Source organism: Cryptotermes secundus, unplaced genomic scaffold (assembly GCF_002891405.2).
Source record: "Cryptotermes secundus unplaced genomic scaffold, Csec_1.0 scaffold1059, whole genome shotgun sequence".
Lineage (NCBI taxonomy): Eukaryota > Metazoa > Arthropoda > Insecta > Blattodea > Kalotermitidae > Cryptotermes > Cryptotermes secundus.
In genome coordinates this window covers 73,247-89,986 of record NW_019722450.1, presented here as the reverse complement: position 1 = coordinate 89,986, position 16,740 = coordinate 73,247, and the positions used below count along the sequence as shown (strand labels likewise).

The 16,740-nt window shown below is 39.5% G+C and overlaps 2 protein-coding genes across 2 annotated transcripts in view; one reads left to right on the top strand and one right to left on the bottom strand.

Moving 5' to 3' along the window:
- Positions 1 to 2,118: 2,118 nt before the first annotated feature.
- On the bottom strand, positions 2,119 to 10,797 carry LOC111861533 (zinc finger protein OZF). Its single transcript, XM_023846191.2, has 5 exons — positions 10,442 to 10,797; positions 6,712 to 6,848; positions 5,785 to 5,940; positions 4,782 to 4,873; positions 2,119 to 2,977 (listed from the first exon to the last, which is right to left on the bottom strand). The coding sequence occupies exons 1-5, from the start codon at positions 10,464 to 10,466 to the stop codon at positions 2,167 to 2,169; spliced, it is 1,221 nt and encodes a 406-aa protein (XP_023701959.1). The 5' UTR covers positions 10,467 to 10,797; the 3' UTR covers positions 2,119 to 2,166.
- A 2,739-nt stretch (positions 10,798 to 13,536) lies between these two features.
- The window catches only part of LOC111861531 (galactoside 3(4)-L-fucosyltransferase), a 49,175-nt gene continuing 45,971 nt past the window's right edge, over positions 13,537 to 16,740 (top strand). The window contains exon 1 of the mRNA XM_023846187.2: positions 13,537 to 13,652. The gene's annotated coding sequence lies outside the window, so the exon portion shown is untranslated. The remainder of the gene's footprint in view (positions 13,653 to 16,740) is intronic.

The following is a 16,740-nucleotide window of genomic DNA, read 5'->3' as shown; positions in this document are numbered from 1 at the left end:
GGATGCGATAGAACTGATCGAAACTGATCGAGGCATATCATTGTTGCCAACTACGTACGATATCTTATCCAATATTTCTGCCGTGAGGTTAACCACATATGTAGGCAAAATTACTGGGAATTGTCAAGGAGTTTCAGCGTAACAGATCAACTACTGATCAGATTTGTTTGCGTTCATCAGATACTGAAGAAAAAATGGGAATCCAATGAGGCAGTACATCAGCTATCAATAGCCTTCTAGTAGTTCAAGTAAGCATATGATTTAGGAGGGAAATACAATGCAGTATTCGCGGTAAGTTTCATATTCCAATGGAAGACCGACTTTGTCAGTAAAAGTTCATTTGAAATATTTTTAGATCGCTTTATATGAAACCAGCCGTAATGTTCATATAGGTAAATATTAGGCAGTTATGTTTCGTGTTCAAAGTAATCTGAGATAAGATGCTTTATCACCAGTGCTTTTAAACTTTTCTCTATAATACGCCAATAAGAAAACGAGGTGCTACTCATACTGCTTGGGACAGAGCTTATTGTCTATGCTAATGATAATTTATTAGGCTGCAACATAAGTGCCACAAAGAAAAACACGAAGTTCTAATAGATGCTGGTGAGCCTGGTGAGCATACTGGCCCAGAAGTGAACGCAGTTGATGTCCATTCTTTAGAATGCAGAATTAAATAGCAACATAAAGGCAGCTAACAGATTCTTTGAAAATCCAGCAAAGTTCAGATATTTCGGGACGATGCAAACAAAGTGAAGTTTTATGCATGAAGAAATTAAGAACATATTAATTCAAGGAATGCCTACCACCCTTCAGTTCAGGATATTTGTCTTCTTGCCTGCTGCCAAAAAAAGTTAAGATTAAAATGTGCAAAACTATAATTTTGCCTGTAGCTTTGTGTGGTTGTGAAACTTGGTCTCGCAATAAGGAATAAACATAGACTGAGTGTGTTTGAGAATAGTATGCAGAGGTAAATATTTGGGCCTGAAGGCTGCCGTAATAGTAGGCCAGAGAAAAGGAGCAGAATGTGGAGCATTATATTTTGTACTCCTTGCTTAATACTATTAGAATGATCAATTCAGGGAGGATGTGATTGGCAGAGTCTGTAACATGCATAGAAGTGACCATAAGGAAGACCTAGATGTAGGTGGGAGGATGTTATTACTATAGATCATATATTTCATCAATGTCAAGTTGAATCCAAAATTCCTGCCACATACAGTACACAAGAAGGATTTTTCACCTGTGGTGAAAAATGGTTTGTTAAGTTGCCACTCTGTCCAAAACTCTTCCTGCACTTGTTAGAAGAGTATGGTTTCTCACCTGTATTAATTTTTTGATGTTCTGAGATTTGTGAAACACAGTTTGACAGTGTTCTCCTTCACAAAGCACCAATGGATTTTCACATACTATCAGGTCTGGACTTCAGAGTGGCCATACCATAGTGGGTCCTCATCCAATCCATTGCCTACTCAATGTGTTATTATTTCAGTTTTAGGTAGGCCGCACACCAGCATGCGTCAAGACACAATGTCTGCGACATGATGCAAAGAAAGGAGCACAGTTGAAACGGATGAGATTATGAAAACTGCCGCACACTGATCTGAGTCATGACATCAGCAGAAGGACTCAGACTGGTGTGTGGCGGTTTTTATAATCTCATTCGTTTTACTGTGCTCCTTTCTTTGCATCATGTCGCAGACATCGTGTCTTGACGCATGCCGGTGTGCAGCCTACCTTAGAGTGTCATGTGTTAGCACATTATTCTGCTGCAAAGGTACTTTATGACCACCCCTATACATAGGAATGAAATCTATTCACATACTGGTGATCAAATACCACCTTGTGTCAGGTGTGGAACAACACAGAAGGTCTAACTTCTTATCTGAAAAATCTGTTGGGTATTTGTTTCATTTCACATTGCTTCTATTGGGCATTTTCTCATGGCTGGCTCTTTATTTACTGAACAGTTTTATATTGTTAAGACTCTGTATATGCTGGGAATTTTTTACTTGGCTTATTATGTAAATAATCATCTTGTTTACTACAAATATTACATTTTGTGTCACTGAACATTTTATTGTACTGTACATTATTCAATGGACTTAACAGTCCTGAAAGTTCTTCAGATTAATCTATAGGCCTACTGATTTGTGGGATTAAATTTCATGGTGATCCATGTTTTAAAGAAGTTACATCAACAGTGTTCGGTACAGTGGGACAGTTCGTATGAGTCTTGAGGTGACATTTCAGATGGTCTTTACGATTGAAGCACTTTCCACACTCACGACATGAGAATGGTTTTTCACCTGTATGTATCCTCATATGTTTCTTTAAAGTACATGTCAGACTGAAGCTCTTCCCACATGCGGTACACAAGTAAGGTTTGTCTCCTGTATGTGTCATCATATGTTTCGTCAATGTAGAGTTGAATCCAAAACTCCTGCCACATACAGTACACAAGAAGGGTTTTTCACCTGTATGGCTTCGCATGTGGTTTGTTAAGTTGCCACTCTGTCCAAAACTCTTCCCGCACTTGTTACAAGAGTATGGTTTCTCACCTGTATGGATTCGAATATGTTCTTTAAGGATGTGGCTGTGACAAAAACTCTTACCACACTCTGTACACATATAGGGTTTCTCTCCTGCAGCATGAGATTGCATATGTTTAGCATACATATTACTTCGTCGGAATGATTTTCCACATTCCACACATGTAAATGGCATCTCATTTGTGTGAGTTCTTAAATGCCTGATGAGTTTCTGCCTTCTTGGGAAAACTTTATTACATTCACGACATGCAAATCTTTTACTACCACTCCTGCTCTTCTCTTGACCCTTGGAGTTCAATTTGTTATCTTCAAACTTTACTTCAGCTGCAGACAGCATTTTGTCATTTGAATTCCATACATCTGAAGGACCTGGCCGAGGGTTCTTCCACACATCAGCTGATTGAGTGCCATCCTCAGTTCCTAACCTGTAAACAACACAAAATTTACAGTAGCCATAATCACATTGGTGGCTTTATAACTTACAAGACTCCTTTTACTCCCTGTAAAACATTCTAATGTGTATCTTGTTTTTTGATGGTGGCACCATCTAGGTGTGGGCTGAATTTTCAATGTTTCAGTAGCCTTTCTCTCTCCATCTTCAAGCCAAAGTGACTAACCCAATGATCCCTGCCAATTCTTATTATACAGATCCACTGACTAGTGGTAACTGCTCCATTTGATACATCAAGTCATATTCAGTAGATCATGTAAGAGAGCCAGCCAACCTGCCAAATCTACTATCATAGTCACCTCTCCCATTTATTCTGCTTTGTGATTAATTCTTACTTACAAAGGAGAAGAACAGTTTTTAATCTGCATGCAGGATGTCATTAAATTCTTTTAAGTACAGCTGCAGTTACACACTTAGGGCCAGGAACCTCACCTGTTCTATACCTTGTTTTCTATGGCCCAGCCTAGTAGTCCATCATGAATGGTCCGTTTCCTGACTTGCATGGTAGTGACCACTACCCTGCATATATCCATGTTTATACACCTTGTTCTAACCCATCACGACATCCGAACAGTATCAGTTCTCTGTCAGTAAGACTTGATGACAAGGAATTTCCATCTGTCACCTGGTGAAGCTGCTTCATGTCATACACCAGACCTGGCCTTTTGTAGACAATGTCTCCTTTGACTTGGGGAAAGATCACCTCTGTGGTCTAGTGGTCAGAGTTCGATTCCTGGTGCTACCAGATTTTCTGAGAAGTAGTGGGTCTGGAACAGGGTCCGCTCAGCCTAGTGAGGATAATTGAGTAGCTATTTCAAGGAAATAGAGGTTCCAGTCTAGAAACTCGAGATTAACGGCCATGGGGATTTGTTGTGCTGACCATGCAACACCCTCTATCCACCAAAGTTGGCACTGACTTTACCAACAAGCGGCGGTCACTCAGTCGGTATAGTTCACTTGCGGACTAGAACCACAGAGGTTTCTTCCCCCCCCCTTCTTTTTTTTACTTGGGGAACACTTATGACATGACATATAGATATGGGATCCTAAGAGCATTCCACCAGTAGAGACATACAGGTCAGCTATATAGGTGGTCCAGGTTCGATCCCGGGTCTGGTCAAGTGGGATTTGTGATGGACTAAGTGGCGCTGGGGCAGGTTTTCTCCAAGTACTTCGGTTTCCCTTGCCAATCTTCATTCCACCAATTGCTCCACAATCACCCTCACCTATCATCTGGGGCTGGTACAATAGGCCAGAAGTGGACGCAGTACAAGGGACTTAGTCCCACCCCACTAGCAATAAAAAAAATTATGTTAAAATTAGAACATGGGAAGAAGACTAAAAATGCTGACTTTAAGTAGCAATTTGGCACATCATTTAGTACTTTATATTGTTTTTAGACTTAGGTAACATATATTTCCCCATTTTTGACAGATTAAAGCAAACATTTGTAACTAACAGTGGAGTATCATTTAAGATTTTTCTCAATTTATGTGCAGAAATCTTGTCCCCAAGACAATCCTTAAATGGGGATTTCATTCAGTGTTGACAATTTTGCCTTCTATTACAGTTTATGGAGCACAGTTAGAACAGAACGGGGACTCTAGATCACCATAAATCACTTGTCATACTCTGCCAATTTGCCTTATTTTCTTCTGGCTCTACTGGAGAAGGCTACTTCACATGTACCCTGTCCTGGTTGTCTATTAACCCATCATCTTATGTTCCTTGGATATAAAACCAAAATGGAAGATGTTTTTGGACTGTTGAATACTCACTCCTTTACTTCTACTTTAATAGACAGTGGCTCCCAGTCCTCGTCATCACTATTTTCCTGAGTTATAGACTGCAGACTTGCTTCAGGGTCTTTCTGAAAATATATAGTCAGTGATGTTACCAAATAGGAAAAACATGTAGACTGGATTATTGTTTATTTCACTATAAAATAGAGTAAGTAAAAGGAAAGCTGTACTTTGTAATCATATTCTTTTCTATGAACCTTCCAAAATACATACACTGTACAAAGCACTCAGTCCTTCTGGAGGCCCTGCAAAAATGCTATCTTGCTCTGTTATGTTCTCTTTACAATAAAAACATGAAGTGAGGACACTGTGCTTGACTTTTTTCAAAACTGACTCATCAGAGCCTCAAATTATGCACCCACCACAACAAAAACAAAGTTGACGATGAAAATATTATACAAACACAGGTGAAAATACCCTGCACAGTTTACATCATGCAAAGACCAAGTACATAAGTCATGCGCATAAGTTCTCCCTAACATATCTTAGTTATATATTCCAATGGTCAGTTTCATGAGGCAGCAGTGATCACAGTTCCTCGGATATGCTTCAGAGCCACTTTCAGGGCATCAGAAATGTCTATGGTGTTGTGTTTCATCATCATTAAATATCCAATACCCAGTTTAGAAAAACTGTCATGGAAATCATGACCGCATCTATGGTCTAGTGGGCAGAGTTTCTGGCTACAGATCCAGAGGTCCTGGGTTCTATTCCTGGTGCTACTAGATTTTTCCAAGAAGTAGTGGGTCTGGAACAGGGTCCACTCAGCCTTGTGAGGATAATTGAGGAGCTATTTCAAGGAAATAGTGGCTCCAGTCTAGAAAACCAAGATTAATGACCGTGGGAATCTGTTGTGCTGACCATGTGACATCCTCTATCCGCTAAAGTTGGCACTAACTTCGCTGACAAGTGGCAGACACTCAATCGGTATAGTCTGCTTGTGGACTACAGGCCAGAGAGTCATGGAAATCATACACACCTGTATGCCTTCCTTATGGTTTGTTTGCATTTTACTAAGGTACTGTCTTAGAGTTGCATCACTGCTTTCACATCTCAGCTTGAAGTCATACGATGCATTTACCTGCTGAGCACATTGCTGGCAGACTTGTGATGGTAGACCATCTCCAGAAGACAACTGAAAGAAGACACATTTGTTTCCATAGTTACAGAGAGAACTGAAAGGAAGTCCTGTGTCATGAAGGGTTCATGATGCTTTGTTGAAACTTTTGTTCCCATTTTTTTTGGGATGACATTGTTGTGGCCCATTGGTTTACTGATTCAGACAAGTGGCAGTCTCTTGTTATTACTGTGATGTGAATAATCATAAAAAAAGAAATAAAAATGCAAGCCTCTGTGGGAAGTAAAAAGTAAATGGGGAACAATATATGCATACATTTGAATATGGTGAAGCTCTTCACCCACGCTTCCACATAGGATCAATGAGAAGAGTCCAACAGAGCTCCATTTTTCAGTTCCCCTTAGGGGGACACAAACTGGAAGTTGCGACAGAACTTTTGTTTAAAACATTTTTTGCTCTCATATGCATTAGTGAGTTATGTTTGAGCTCACATAAAGATCCATACCAGTTTTCATATAAAGTGTCCAGTATTGTTCTCCAGTTTTAACCAAAATTTGACTGTTAAAAAGCTCCCAAATGTCATATCTCAGGAAATTCTGTTCAGCAGTTCTTGAGATGTTACATACAGAGAGGTGGAGAAATAAGCACAGTGAAACTAATATACACATTTTGTTTTTGTTGTAAACATACCCAAACCTATAATAATGTGCTCTGAGCATGTGAAACAATATGTAATGTACCTTATTCTAGGTATGTCATATTAAAATATAAGTAGCTGACTGCAATAAAACAGTAAAAGGAGGCAAGCAGCTATGTACAAAAACCAACCTTCAACTTTGGGGCTAGAGTCTTGATTCTATAAAGCAGACATCCTCCTTTCTCAAAAAGAGGAACAAATGTGTCATCTCGTTCCATACAGAGTCGACATATGTGGCCAAAGTTCAGAGACATCACTGCAGCTGTGTCTGAAAAATAAGCACTTATTCTTTAGCAATGTGTTTTGAAAGCATAAGGAACTTGCCTTCTGGGTCTATGCTACAGACAACCTTGTAATGTGTCTGCCTGTCATTAGCAGTAGCATTTTTTTTATTGCTAGTGGGGTGGGACTAAGTCCCTTGTACTGCGGCCACTTCTGGCCTATTGTGCCAGCCCCAGATGATAGGTGAGGGTGATTGTGGAGCAATTGGTGGAATGAAGACTGGCAGGGGAAACCAAAGTACTTGGAGAAAACCTGCCCCAGCACCACTTTGTCCACCACAAATCCCACTTGACCAGACCCGGGACTGAACCCGGGCCGCCGCGGTGGAAAGCCAGCGGCTAATTGCTTGAGCTACGGCGCGGCTCTACTTAACAGTAGCATTCTAGAATCCAATTTCAAATTAGGGCATGATTAAAAAATAAATTATTATGAATAAACATACATATAAACCGTTTTATTGACATATTTTGTTTCATATTCACCAAATTTGTATTTTTAAACTGAATTTTGTAAAAAAAAAGGAAAAAGGAATATATGCATATATAAAGGCAAAGGTGAAGTTATTCCTATGGTTAATTAATAAAGCACCATGCCATGAAGACATTTGGGGAGTGGAAGTATAAGTCCATCATTTTTGACCTCAGAACCACCCATATCCTGGGAGAGAACGGGTGCTTCTCTTTGAAGAGTTCTATTTTCTGGGATATAACGCTGTGTAGTCTGTTGAAAATTAACCAACATCAACTGACTTTCAACAGACAGGGCAGAACTCTTCATAATCACCCCTGTGAAAATCTTGCATCATACATAGGTATCTCTACTTGTTTTTGATAAAATTTTATTTTCAGTGCAGACAGCTTAAACAAGAATTTGGTATACATGCGCAGAAGCAGAGCATGTGATTACTGTTATTGAGAGAAAGATACAGAATGATCTGCACCTGCACAAAGCTTACCTTTTGCTTATTTATGAGAATAATATTGGTTTGTCTCATAATCTCATGTTACTAACCAACATGTGTATGTTTTACTTACTTATGGAGCTGAGCCCTTCTTGAGGAGCCGCCAATTCTGCAGCTACTCAAGAATTTCCCAGCATTTTATGGAACCCGAAGGTTCATCACCGTGTTCACAAGAGCCCTCCACTGGTCCCTATCCTGAGCCAGATCTATCCAATCCATACCATCCATCCTATCTCTCTAAGATCCATTCTAATATTGTCCACCCACCTATGCCTTGGTCTTCCCTGTGGTCTCTTTCCTTCTTGCCTTCCCACCAATATCCTATACGCATTCCTCGTCTCCCCCATTCATACTACATGACCTGCCCACCTCATCCTCCTTGACTTGATCATTCTAATTATACTTGGAGAAGAGTACAAGTTATGAAGCTCCTCATTATGCAGTAACATGTGTATGTTACATGCTGAATACAATTGCTAGCTCTTATATGAACTTGTGTGAGAGAAAAAACAATTATGGAGTGTGTCTGTCACATTATTTAGCAATAGTGTATTTATATTCTCAGTTTTTGTTTAGTATTGTTCTGAGACTTTACTGTTTGTCATTGATTGTTCTGCAGACAGTCTCCTGTACAGTCATAAAGAATAAAGTCAACAGTCATGTCTTCTTGGACAATCAGGTGTACAATTAGTATCTGATATTTCAGAGAATGTTTTTGTCTCCATCATCAGGCATTGATGTGATCAATGCCATCTTTGCTGGATTTATGCAGAGTAAGCTGTTTACTGCCCCAGTACCTACTTCACAGTGAGGGAACAGAAGCTGGAGTCAGTTAATCAGTGGTGTCCTGTCCCAGCATGGAACACATGGCAGGGAATGAGTGGAGTCAGTCATCACAATCCAAATTACACGTCACTGGTTCTTCCTTATGATTTCTCACTGCTTTCATATGTTTTATTATTGTAAAACAAGTAAGAGCTGTAAAAATAGTGGTTTGAAAACAGTAATTCCAGAATATTAAATAAAACAGTTCTTTTTCATTATCTAATCTACCACAGTGACCACCTCTGTGGTCTAGTGGTCAGAGTTCCTGGCTACAGATCCAGAGGTCAGGGTTCGATTTCCGGTGCTGCCAGATTTTCTGAGAAGTAGTGGGTCTGGAACGGGGTCCACTCAGCCTTGTGAAGATAACAGGAGCTATTTCAAGGAAATAGCAGCCCCGGTCTAAAAAACCGAAATTAACGGCCATGGGAATTCGTTGTGCTGAACATGCGACACCCTCTATCTGCTAAAGTTGGTTCTAACTTCGCTGACAAGCAGCGGTCGCTCAGTCAGTATAGTTCACTTGTGGACTAAAACCATAGAGTTCTACCAAAATAAATTCACAGAGAAGCTCTTGCCTAGGCTTTATGTGTTAAATATACAATGGAAGCAGTTTTTTTAAATATCAACATTAATAATCTACTGCAGAACATCTCTCAGGGGAAAACACATGCTGACATTAAGGATCTGATCAAAGGTGCCCATGTGGCTCAGCAGAGTATGCCACATTTGCTCCTCCATGTATGACCTGAGTGGTGTGTGTGAGTGCCACTCAGTTTCTAGTTGCTCCACTTAGCAGAATGTCACATTATTTGCATGATCTGACTATGAGCACCTGGCTATAAAGTTATAGTGATGGTCCATGGAGGGTAAAAGCTAGCAGTCTATTGGGCATTATAAGCATGCCAAGAGAAAGATGTGATGATGGGACCCAGATTGACCCTCTCTTCAATAACGACAGAGAGTTTAAGTGTGACTTTCTGGTGACATCTTTTGATATTGCACCTCCACTGGCATTTGGTGCCAAATGAGAGCTTCATTAGATGCTCATTATTCAACATGCTGACTACACTAAACATCTTTCTTGCAGAAACATCATGCTCAGTTCTTTTCAAAATTGCAACTCTTGAAACTTGAAGGACATAGTTCTGGAATGACAATTAGTGAAAATAAAAAAAAAAAAAAAAGCATCACCTTTATACTCCAATTACATATGCACACTTCTGTTTGTCAACAGATGACCAAGGGGCCAAGAATTTCCTCTTCTCCATGTCATTCAGACTGGCTCTAGGGCCCACCCAGTCTCCTATCCAATGGATATCCGGGGGTAAAGCGGCCGGGGCGTGAAGCTAACCACTCACCTCTAACTAGTGTAGAGGTAAAGAATGTGGATCTATACATCCACTCCCCCATACACCTTCATGGCTTAGTGCTCAATTAGTTAAGCATAGGCACAGTTTTACCTCATAAGAACGTAATGCCATGCACATCACGAGTGTCATAATAGTTTTAAACACACAAAAGCGCATATATCAGTATTCTTCTACGATTAGGTTGGCACTATCGTACTACTTCGTACCATGTGCATATAAGCCTACAAGTTTATACAATCTGCTATTTAATTACAGATACAAATTTCAACCCAACAGAATCCCAGAGTTATTGGATATGCTGATTCTGATTATCAGTTATAATCAAGTACTTCTTTGCATCAAAATACATTATCTTACGTTAGTATTAAAAGCTTCTTTGGACGTGTTTAACCTCATATATTAAATTTAAATATTATTACTTACAGTAGCGATGTGAAATGATGTTCATGAAATTTTCATTTAAAGTTCATTTAACCAAAAGAGTTATGAGGCTCAAAAGTCCGACAATGTAACATGTAAAACACTATTATTACTTGCACAAATCAAAACTCGTGACAAAATCAGACGCCAAACACCAAACCATGGATACCACACGTCATTTTTATCGGTTATTTTACTGCGCTGTCATTAGATAATCTATATAGGTTAGAAGGGTAGGATGATAGCTGAATTGGAAGAGATTTGGAAGGAAACAGTCGAGGACTAATCCCGTCGAATCAAAATACTAGCCTAGCAATTGACCGGAGGGACTACGATCGACTATGATAAACCATGAAAACGTCAGTCAGTATACCTGATGAACCAGGGGAAAGCCCACATGTCATTGTTTACGATGTTTATTTATTTATTTATTTCATATCATATCCATGGATCATTGTACATGATATAGGACAAGTCAAATACTTTACAATGTTTTTATTCTTCGGTAAACATACCACTCTTATAGCAGGATAATCTAAATATCTAGGACATAAACGCTTGCAAATATGCCGACAGTGTCATATTATTCGATTCTGCAGCACAAACAGTATAGCTAATGTAGGGAGCACACTTCAAATCAACGCAATGAGGGGCAATCTTCTTTGTATGCGAGTGAGGTTAACATGTTTAACAAGTATAACATTGCTTTTTGCTTACTTTAATGCGGCATAATATGGTTTTCCAGTCATGTCGATGTGTAATCATGTGTGACACAAAAAAGAAAAAAAACGATAGACGGGAAAGTTAGAATTTCTGTGTTAGGCAATTTGCCCCATACATAAAATCATGGTTGATGGAGGTAATGAATGTCATTCATTTGTGTTAGAAGATGTACGAAATTTGACATGTGTTCTGTCATCCAAAAATGTTTGAGATGTTACTTTACGGTACTGGTATATTTTCCATCACAAGTATACTGCTATTAGATATTTAAAGATGCCAGTCAACCAAAGTAGTTGATAAGCCATCATGAAGTAAGCAAAAAATAAATTAATTCAGCACTGAGTGACTAAACATTTTAGCAATGATCAGCAATCAGCGTTTCAAGAAAAGTTTGTGTGAGTTTTTTGGTCTTCACCATGGTGACAGTTTTGATTGTGGTCTTCTGGATTACAAAATTGTGTAGTTCCATAGGTGGTTACCGCCTACAAGACTACATGTTTCTGTAACCCTGAAGATCATAATTTAAACAATCTTGTGGATTATAAGCACTTCATCATTGGAGCTATTGATTGACTGGGTCTTTGCTAAAGCCATATCTTTCTTCACTTAAATTGACACTGGTGCTAATTCTGAATATATCTGCTGCTTTGTGCTAAAAAGCCTAATGTTAAAATTTGATGATAGAAGATTATATGAACAGACGTGATAAAATATCCATGAATGCAATGTCTCAGCTTGAGTCATGGAATATTCAAATGAGCAGAAAATTGAACATTCTTTTGTTCTAAGTGATCAGCTTTGAGTACATTCCCACACTTCAGTCACATATCATAGCCCTTTTCCAGATATAAAATACCAGCAATCACAGAAATTCATGTAAAATCATTGAGAAACTATTGATGGGCTTTACTTTGTCCACCATATTAACACATGGCAACAGGATACTGACAAAATTCCACCTTCTGTTGGCGGTATACCACAAAAATATTAACTATAGTTCATGTTAGCTGATGATGTATTCCAAATGTTTGTTGTGATTAGGGCAATGGACTGATGGTCAACTGTGGTAAATTGTAGTTACTATAGGATTCTGACGATGGTGTATAACACACTGATATATTGGGTTTTCGGACCTTATCCATCGTCCTGGTTTTAAGATAACTAACGACGTTTTGGAAACTGGATCTGTTTCCGTCCTCAGGTGAAGGAAAACACCTATTCTGTTGGGTCCGTTAGAAAGAGCTAGCCTCAATCACTGGACGTCCAACAGAATAGGTGTTTTCCTTCACCTGAGGACGGAAACAGATCCAGTTTCCAAAACGTCGTTAGTTATCTTAAAACCAGGACGATGGATAAAGTCCGAAAACCCAATATATTAATGTGGTAAATTGTGTTTACAATTCCACAACTGTTGCAACAGTTTCTGGCTCATTGTGAACTGAGTTTAAAAGTTGTTATGCCCAGTGCCTAGGTATATATTTTCATAGAAACTTGGAATTTGCTTATTGTCATAACAGTACTTTCACTTGGTTCTGTTAGCAGCATGGTAAGCATTCAGATGAACTAGATGGTATTATAAGTATGCCTACAAATAGTGTGTGACCGTTAATAGTAGTTGTGTAGGCTCTAATGTGTACAGTCAAATTAAACCTCTCAGACACTGATAATGTGGCTCAAATTCTGAAGAGTTCTAGCAATGGCCAGATTTATAGAGTACTAACTAATATTGTGGGTTAAAATTTCATTTACAGCCTAGGTGTATGACGCATTTCTCTGTCATCTGGTGTCTTATGTAAGCAAAATCCTTTTAGATGGCCCATCCAGGGAGTCCTACCAAATATTTTAAGGATTCGGTATTACAGAACTAATATTAAATCCTGAAGTTAGGGAGGAAGAATTGTGTCTTGGTTTGTGAAATTATAAAATTTGTAAAAACCGGCATGAGTCGAGTTCAGATATACCATTACTGGATTCATCTCTTGAAAATATAATTTCTTTTATGGACGATTTTATAAGAAAATAATAAAAATTTTGATGTTATTTTTGTGAATCTGAATTTCACAATTCGAACAGCGCGCCTTATTAGTAAATACTCCTGTTGAATATCGATGTATTCCCAAGTAATATGTGGTGCCATGAAATCAAATGGAAATTTCAGAAACAGTTAGTTAGCAATGTTCAAACATTTTACATTAAATGCGTGAACTCTTGAGAGTTAGGGCTTGGATTGGAACATATTTCGACCATTGTAGAAATTGAAACTTATGCCGGTAGATGGCACTGAGCTGTCTGTGATTACTTCCGTTTCACGACTGGTGGCGCCAGGGATATCAAGCAGCTTGCAGATCCATAGTTGATTCATGGGCATTACACAAATACGCATGGAGGGTTTAGCAAACGCGGTAGTGAATTTTGTGGCGCGGAAGTGTGAACAGCGGTTGTAGAGACAGGTCGAAGTATCCTCAGCTCGCACAAAACAAGCCACTTGCTGGTAAGTTGTAACATAATGTTATTCGCTTTAGCGTGTTTGATTGTTTCAAAAGGAACTTGTGTGTCAACACAGGAATTCTTACATCTTGTTTACATAAAAATTTTGTCACAATAACTTAACGTATTAACACGCTGAAAATACGAGACAAGGGTTTTCGTTAGATCTACATATGACATACAGTATTATAAGAATTGGTATCACTAGTAATGCGAAGTTAAAATATTTGGGAAATACAGTCACAAATTGAAATTGCACTCACGAAGAAAAGAACAATCAAGTCAGGAAATGTGTTTTACAGTTCTGTTCAGAATCTTTTGTTTTCCCCACCTCCTATCTAAAAACATAAAAAATATAAGATATCGAAAAAAAGCATAATTTTACTCGCAGTTTTGTATGGGCATGGCACTTGGTTCCCGAGGAGCATATGTAGACATAAGGGGCAGAAGGTAACATAAGAGCTGGTATCATCACTGGATGTGCCTGTGAGTAGAAAATTAGGGTAGTGTTCGATTCAACCTCTTCCTAATGTGCCAAAATGAATAAGTACCCCCCCCCCTCCCTTCCTTGCATTCGGTGATGGAAATGGGTCCAGTGTCCATGCCACAACAGGAAGTGTGGATAAACCGTACGTTCCTAGTTTCTTACGTGTTTCGGCACATTAAGCCATCATCAAGTACTTTACTTTTCACGTTCACCTGTATAGGAGCCGCGATAGCGCAGTCGGTACAGCGACTGCCTACGGGCTGGGCGACGGAGGGGTCGGAGTTCGAATCTCGGTAGGGTCAAGAATTTTCTGCACATCGTCCAGACCGCCTCTGCGGTCTACCCAGCCTCTTATTCAGTGGTTACCGGGGGTTACGCGGCCGGGGCGTGAGGCTGACAGCTCACCTCCAACTAGTGCCGAGGTCAATAAAAGTATGGATCTCTACATCCATTTCTCCATACGCCTTCATGGCGTAGTGCTTAAATAATTAAGCACGGGGACAAGTACCAAGTTCACCTGTAGTCGTTTGCTAATTTACCTACACTGGCCAGTGTTTACATGTTTGAATGCTGGTTTTTAGTGATATGTAATGTTCGCCTCTAAGATTAAACATTAAGTACACGACGTCACGTCCCAGAAAGCAGTATTCACCGCCTTGAGAACCCCAGACCTCGCACAAGTAAAGGTAAAGTTATCCCTGTAACAGGCCGTGAAGGCCTATAGGGTTGTGAGAAGTTGGCGCTTCTACATCTTCTAGACAATCGGCTCACAGATGGCGGTAAGGTTGTCAGCCTTACCCGCCGGCTGCCTTTTACCCCCAGGAAGCTTCCTGGTACCCATTTCTGTTAGAGGCTGAGTCGACCCCAGGGCCATAGTGTAGCTGGAAGGATTGGGTCAATTGAAAAAAAAGAAATCCACCTCATCGGGACTCGAACCCGCGACTTTCAACTCTGAAATTGTACGTAAGTAATAAGGACAGGTAAAAAGTGCTTGTACGTAGTTCAGATTCAATGAACCAGATATGTTTTAAATTTTATCAACGGTCCGTTAGGGTTTTAAACCTAGTAGTTTATACTTTTTCAAGTATGAGTGGATAGTAATGTTATGTTGCACGTGTAGATTATTCTTACAATGTAAAGAAGGTGGTCGAGATACACGAGTGAATGACTATATACAGGATGATATTTACACGAGAACCATATTGTGACAAGACGCCTGAAAGCCGGAATAGTCCATTGCTACACAACGGCTCGCTAACACACGTTCTATGGAGATGCGGATTGGTGGAGACAGACTTGATACGGAATGCTCTTTCCATATCAGCGGAATGAACAATTTCCATGGGTACGCGCAAGCAACAAATATTTTCCATGGGTACGCGCTAGACTATATAAGGAGCCGTGCAGAGAAGAACGATTCATTCGTAAGACAGTCGCCTTTCAAGGCAGTCGCAGTAAGGAATGGAGCGAGTCTTAGACAGTCACTGGTTGTGAGCTGTCATACTTAATTGTAATCGTAAAGAAGTGCCAATAATTGCAATCTATTCCAGAACCCGTTATATTCGTCATGCAAACCCCTCAAATGTGACAATATTTTAGGAATGTTTGACCAAAATGGCGCTGGACCACCAAAAAATGGCGTTATTAACATTCGTAATATTGGGTTCTCGTTTAAAAATCACCCTGTATTGTAACATAAATATCTATTTGAAATCCTATAGAAAGGCTCTTAATTGTGACCCACATAGGAACCTGTCGATATAAAGAGAATTGGACGTACGAAACTTGAATTTTAATGCAGAACATGCCTGTCCAGCAACCTTCACTTAATTAAATGAAAGAATTATTGTGGTTATGTATAGGTTTACATGTCACAAGTCACGTGTGTGCCAGTAGAACTAATATGAGACGCTATACCCAAATATTATGACACGTCTGCTAAAGTTTATGTAAAGCTTTGCAGGTTTTTAAGACATTGAATAATTTTAATCACATCATCATAAAAAAAGATGCTTGTATAATTTGTGGCCAGTTGCAGCATAAGAAGATTAGTGACTGTTAATTTTAAAGTTGAACTTTGTTGCTTGCGGTTATTTACAGCATATGCATCCGATGGTAAGAATAGTAACCTCGTTTTCATTAAAACTGTCTCTGACGATGAACCGGGTTATATAGTTGAGTTGAAAACCAAAGTTTCGGGGACGTCTTTGTTTCCATCACCAGGTTCGATGTCAGATGGAGACATAGCAAGTCTCCAAAACATTTGTACTCGTATTTAGCTCAACTAGGAGATGGGATAGCTCAGTTGGTATAGTGACAGGCTACAGGCTGGACGGTCGGGGTTAAATTACCGGAGGGGACTAGAGATTTTTATTTTCTTCACAGCGTCCAGACTGACTCTGGCACTCACCCAGCCTCCTATTCAGTGGGTACCGGAGATATTTGCCTGGGGTAAAGCGACCGTGGCGTGAAACTGACCATTCACTTCCATCTAGTACCTAGGTGAAAAATGATAGAGCTATATACTTGCACACCCCACGCGTCATCGTGGAGTGATGATTCATTAATTAAACAAGGGGACAACTTTAATTTTTACCTTTATTTA

Excerpts from the sequence above, each read along its gene's own strand:
- LOC111861533 (XM_023846191.2), bottom strand. The coding sequence starts at position 10,466 with ATGAACATCATTTCACATCGCTACT. Across the intron at positions 6,849-10,441 it reads CATCATTTCACATCGCTACT|ACACAGCTGCAGTGATGTCT; the intron begins GTAAGTAATAAT and ends CTTATTTTTCAG. Across the intron at positions 4,874-5,784 it reads ACCATAAGGAAGGCATACAG|AAAGACCCTGAAGCAAGTCT; the intron begins GTGTGTATGATT and ends ATATATTTTCAG.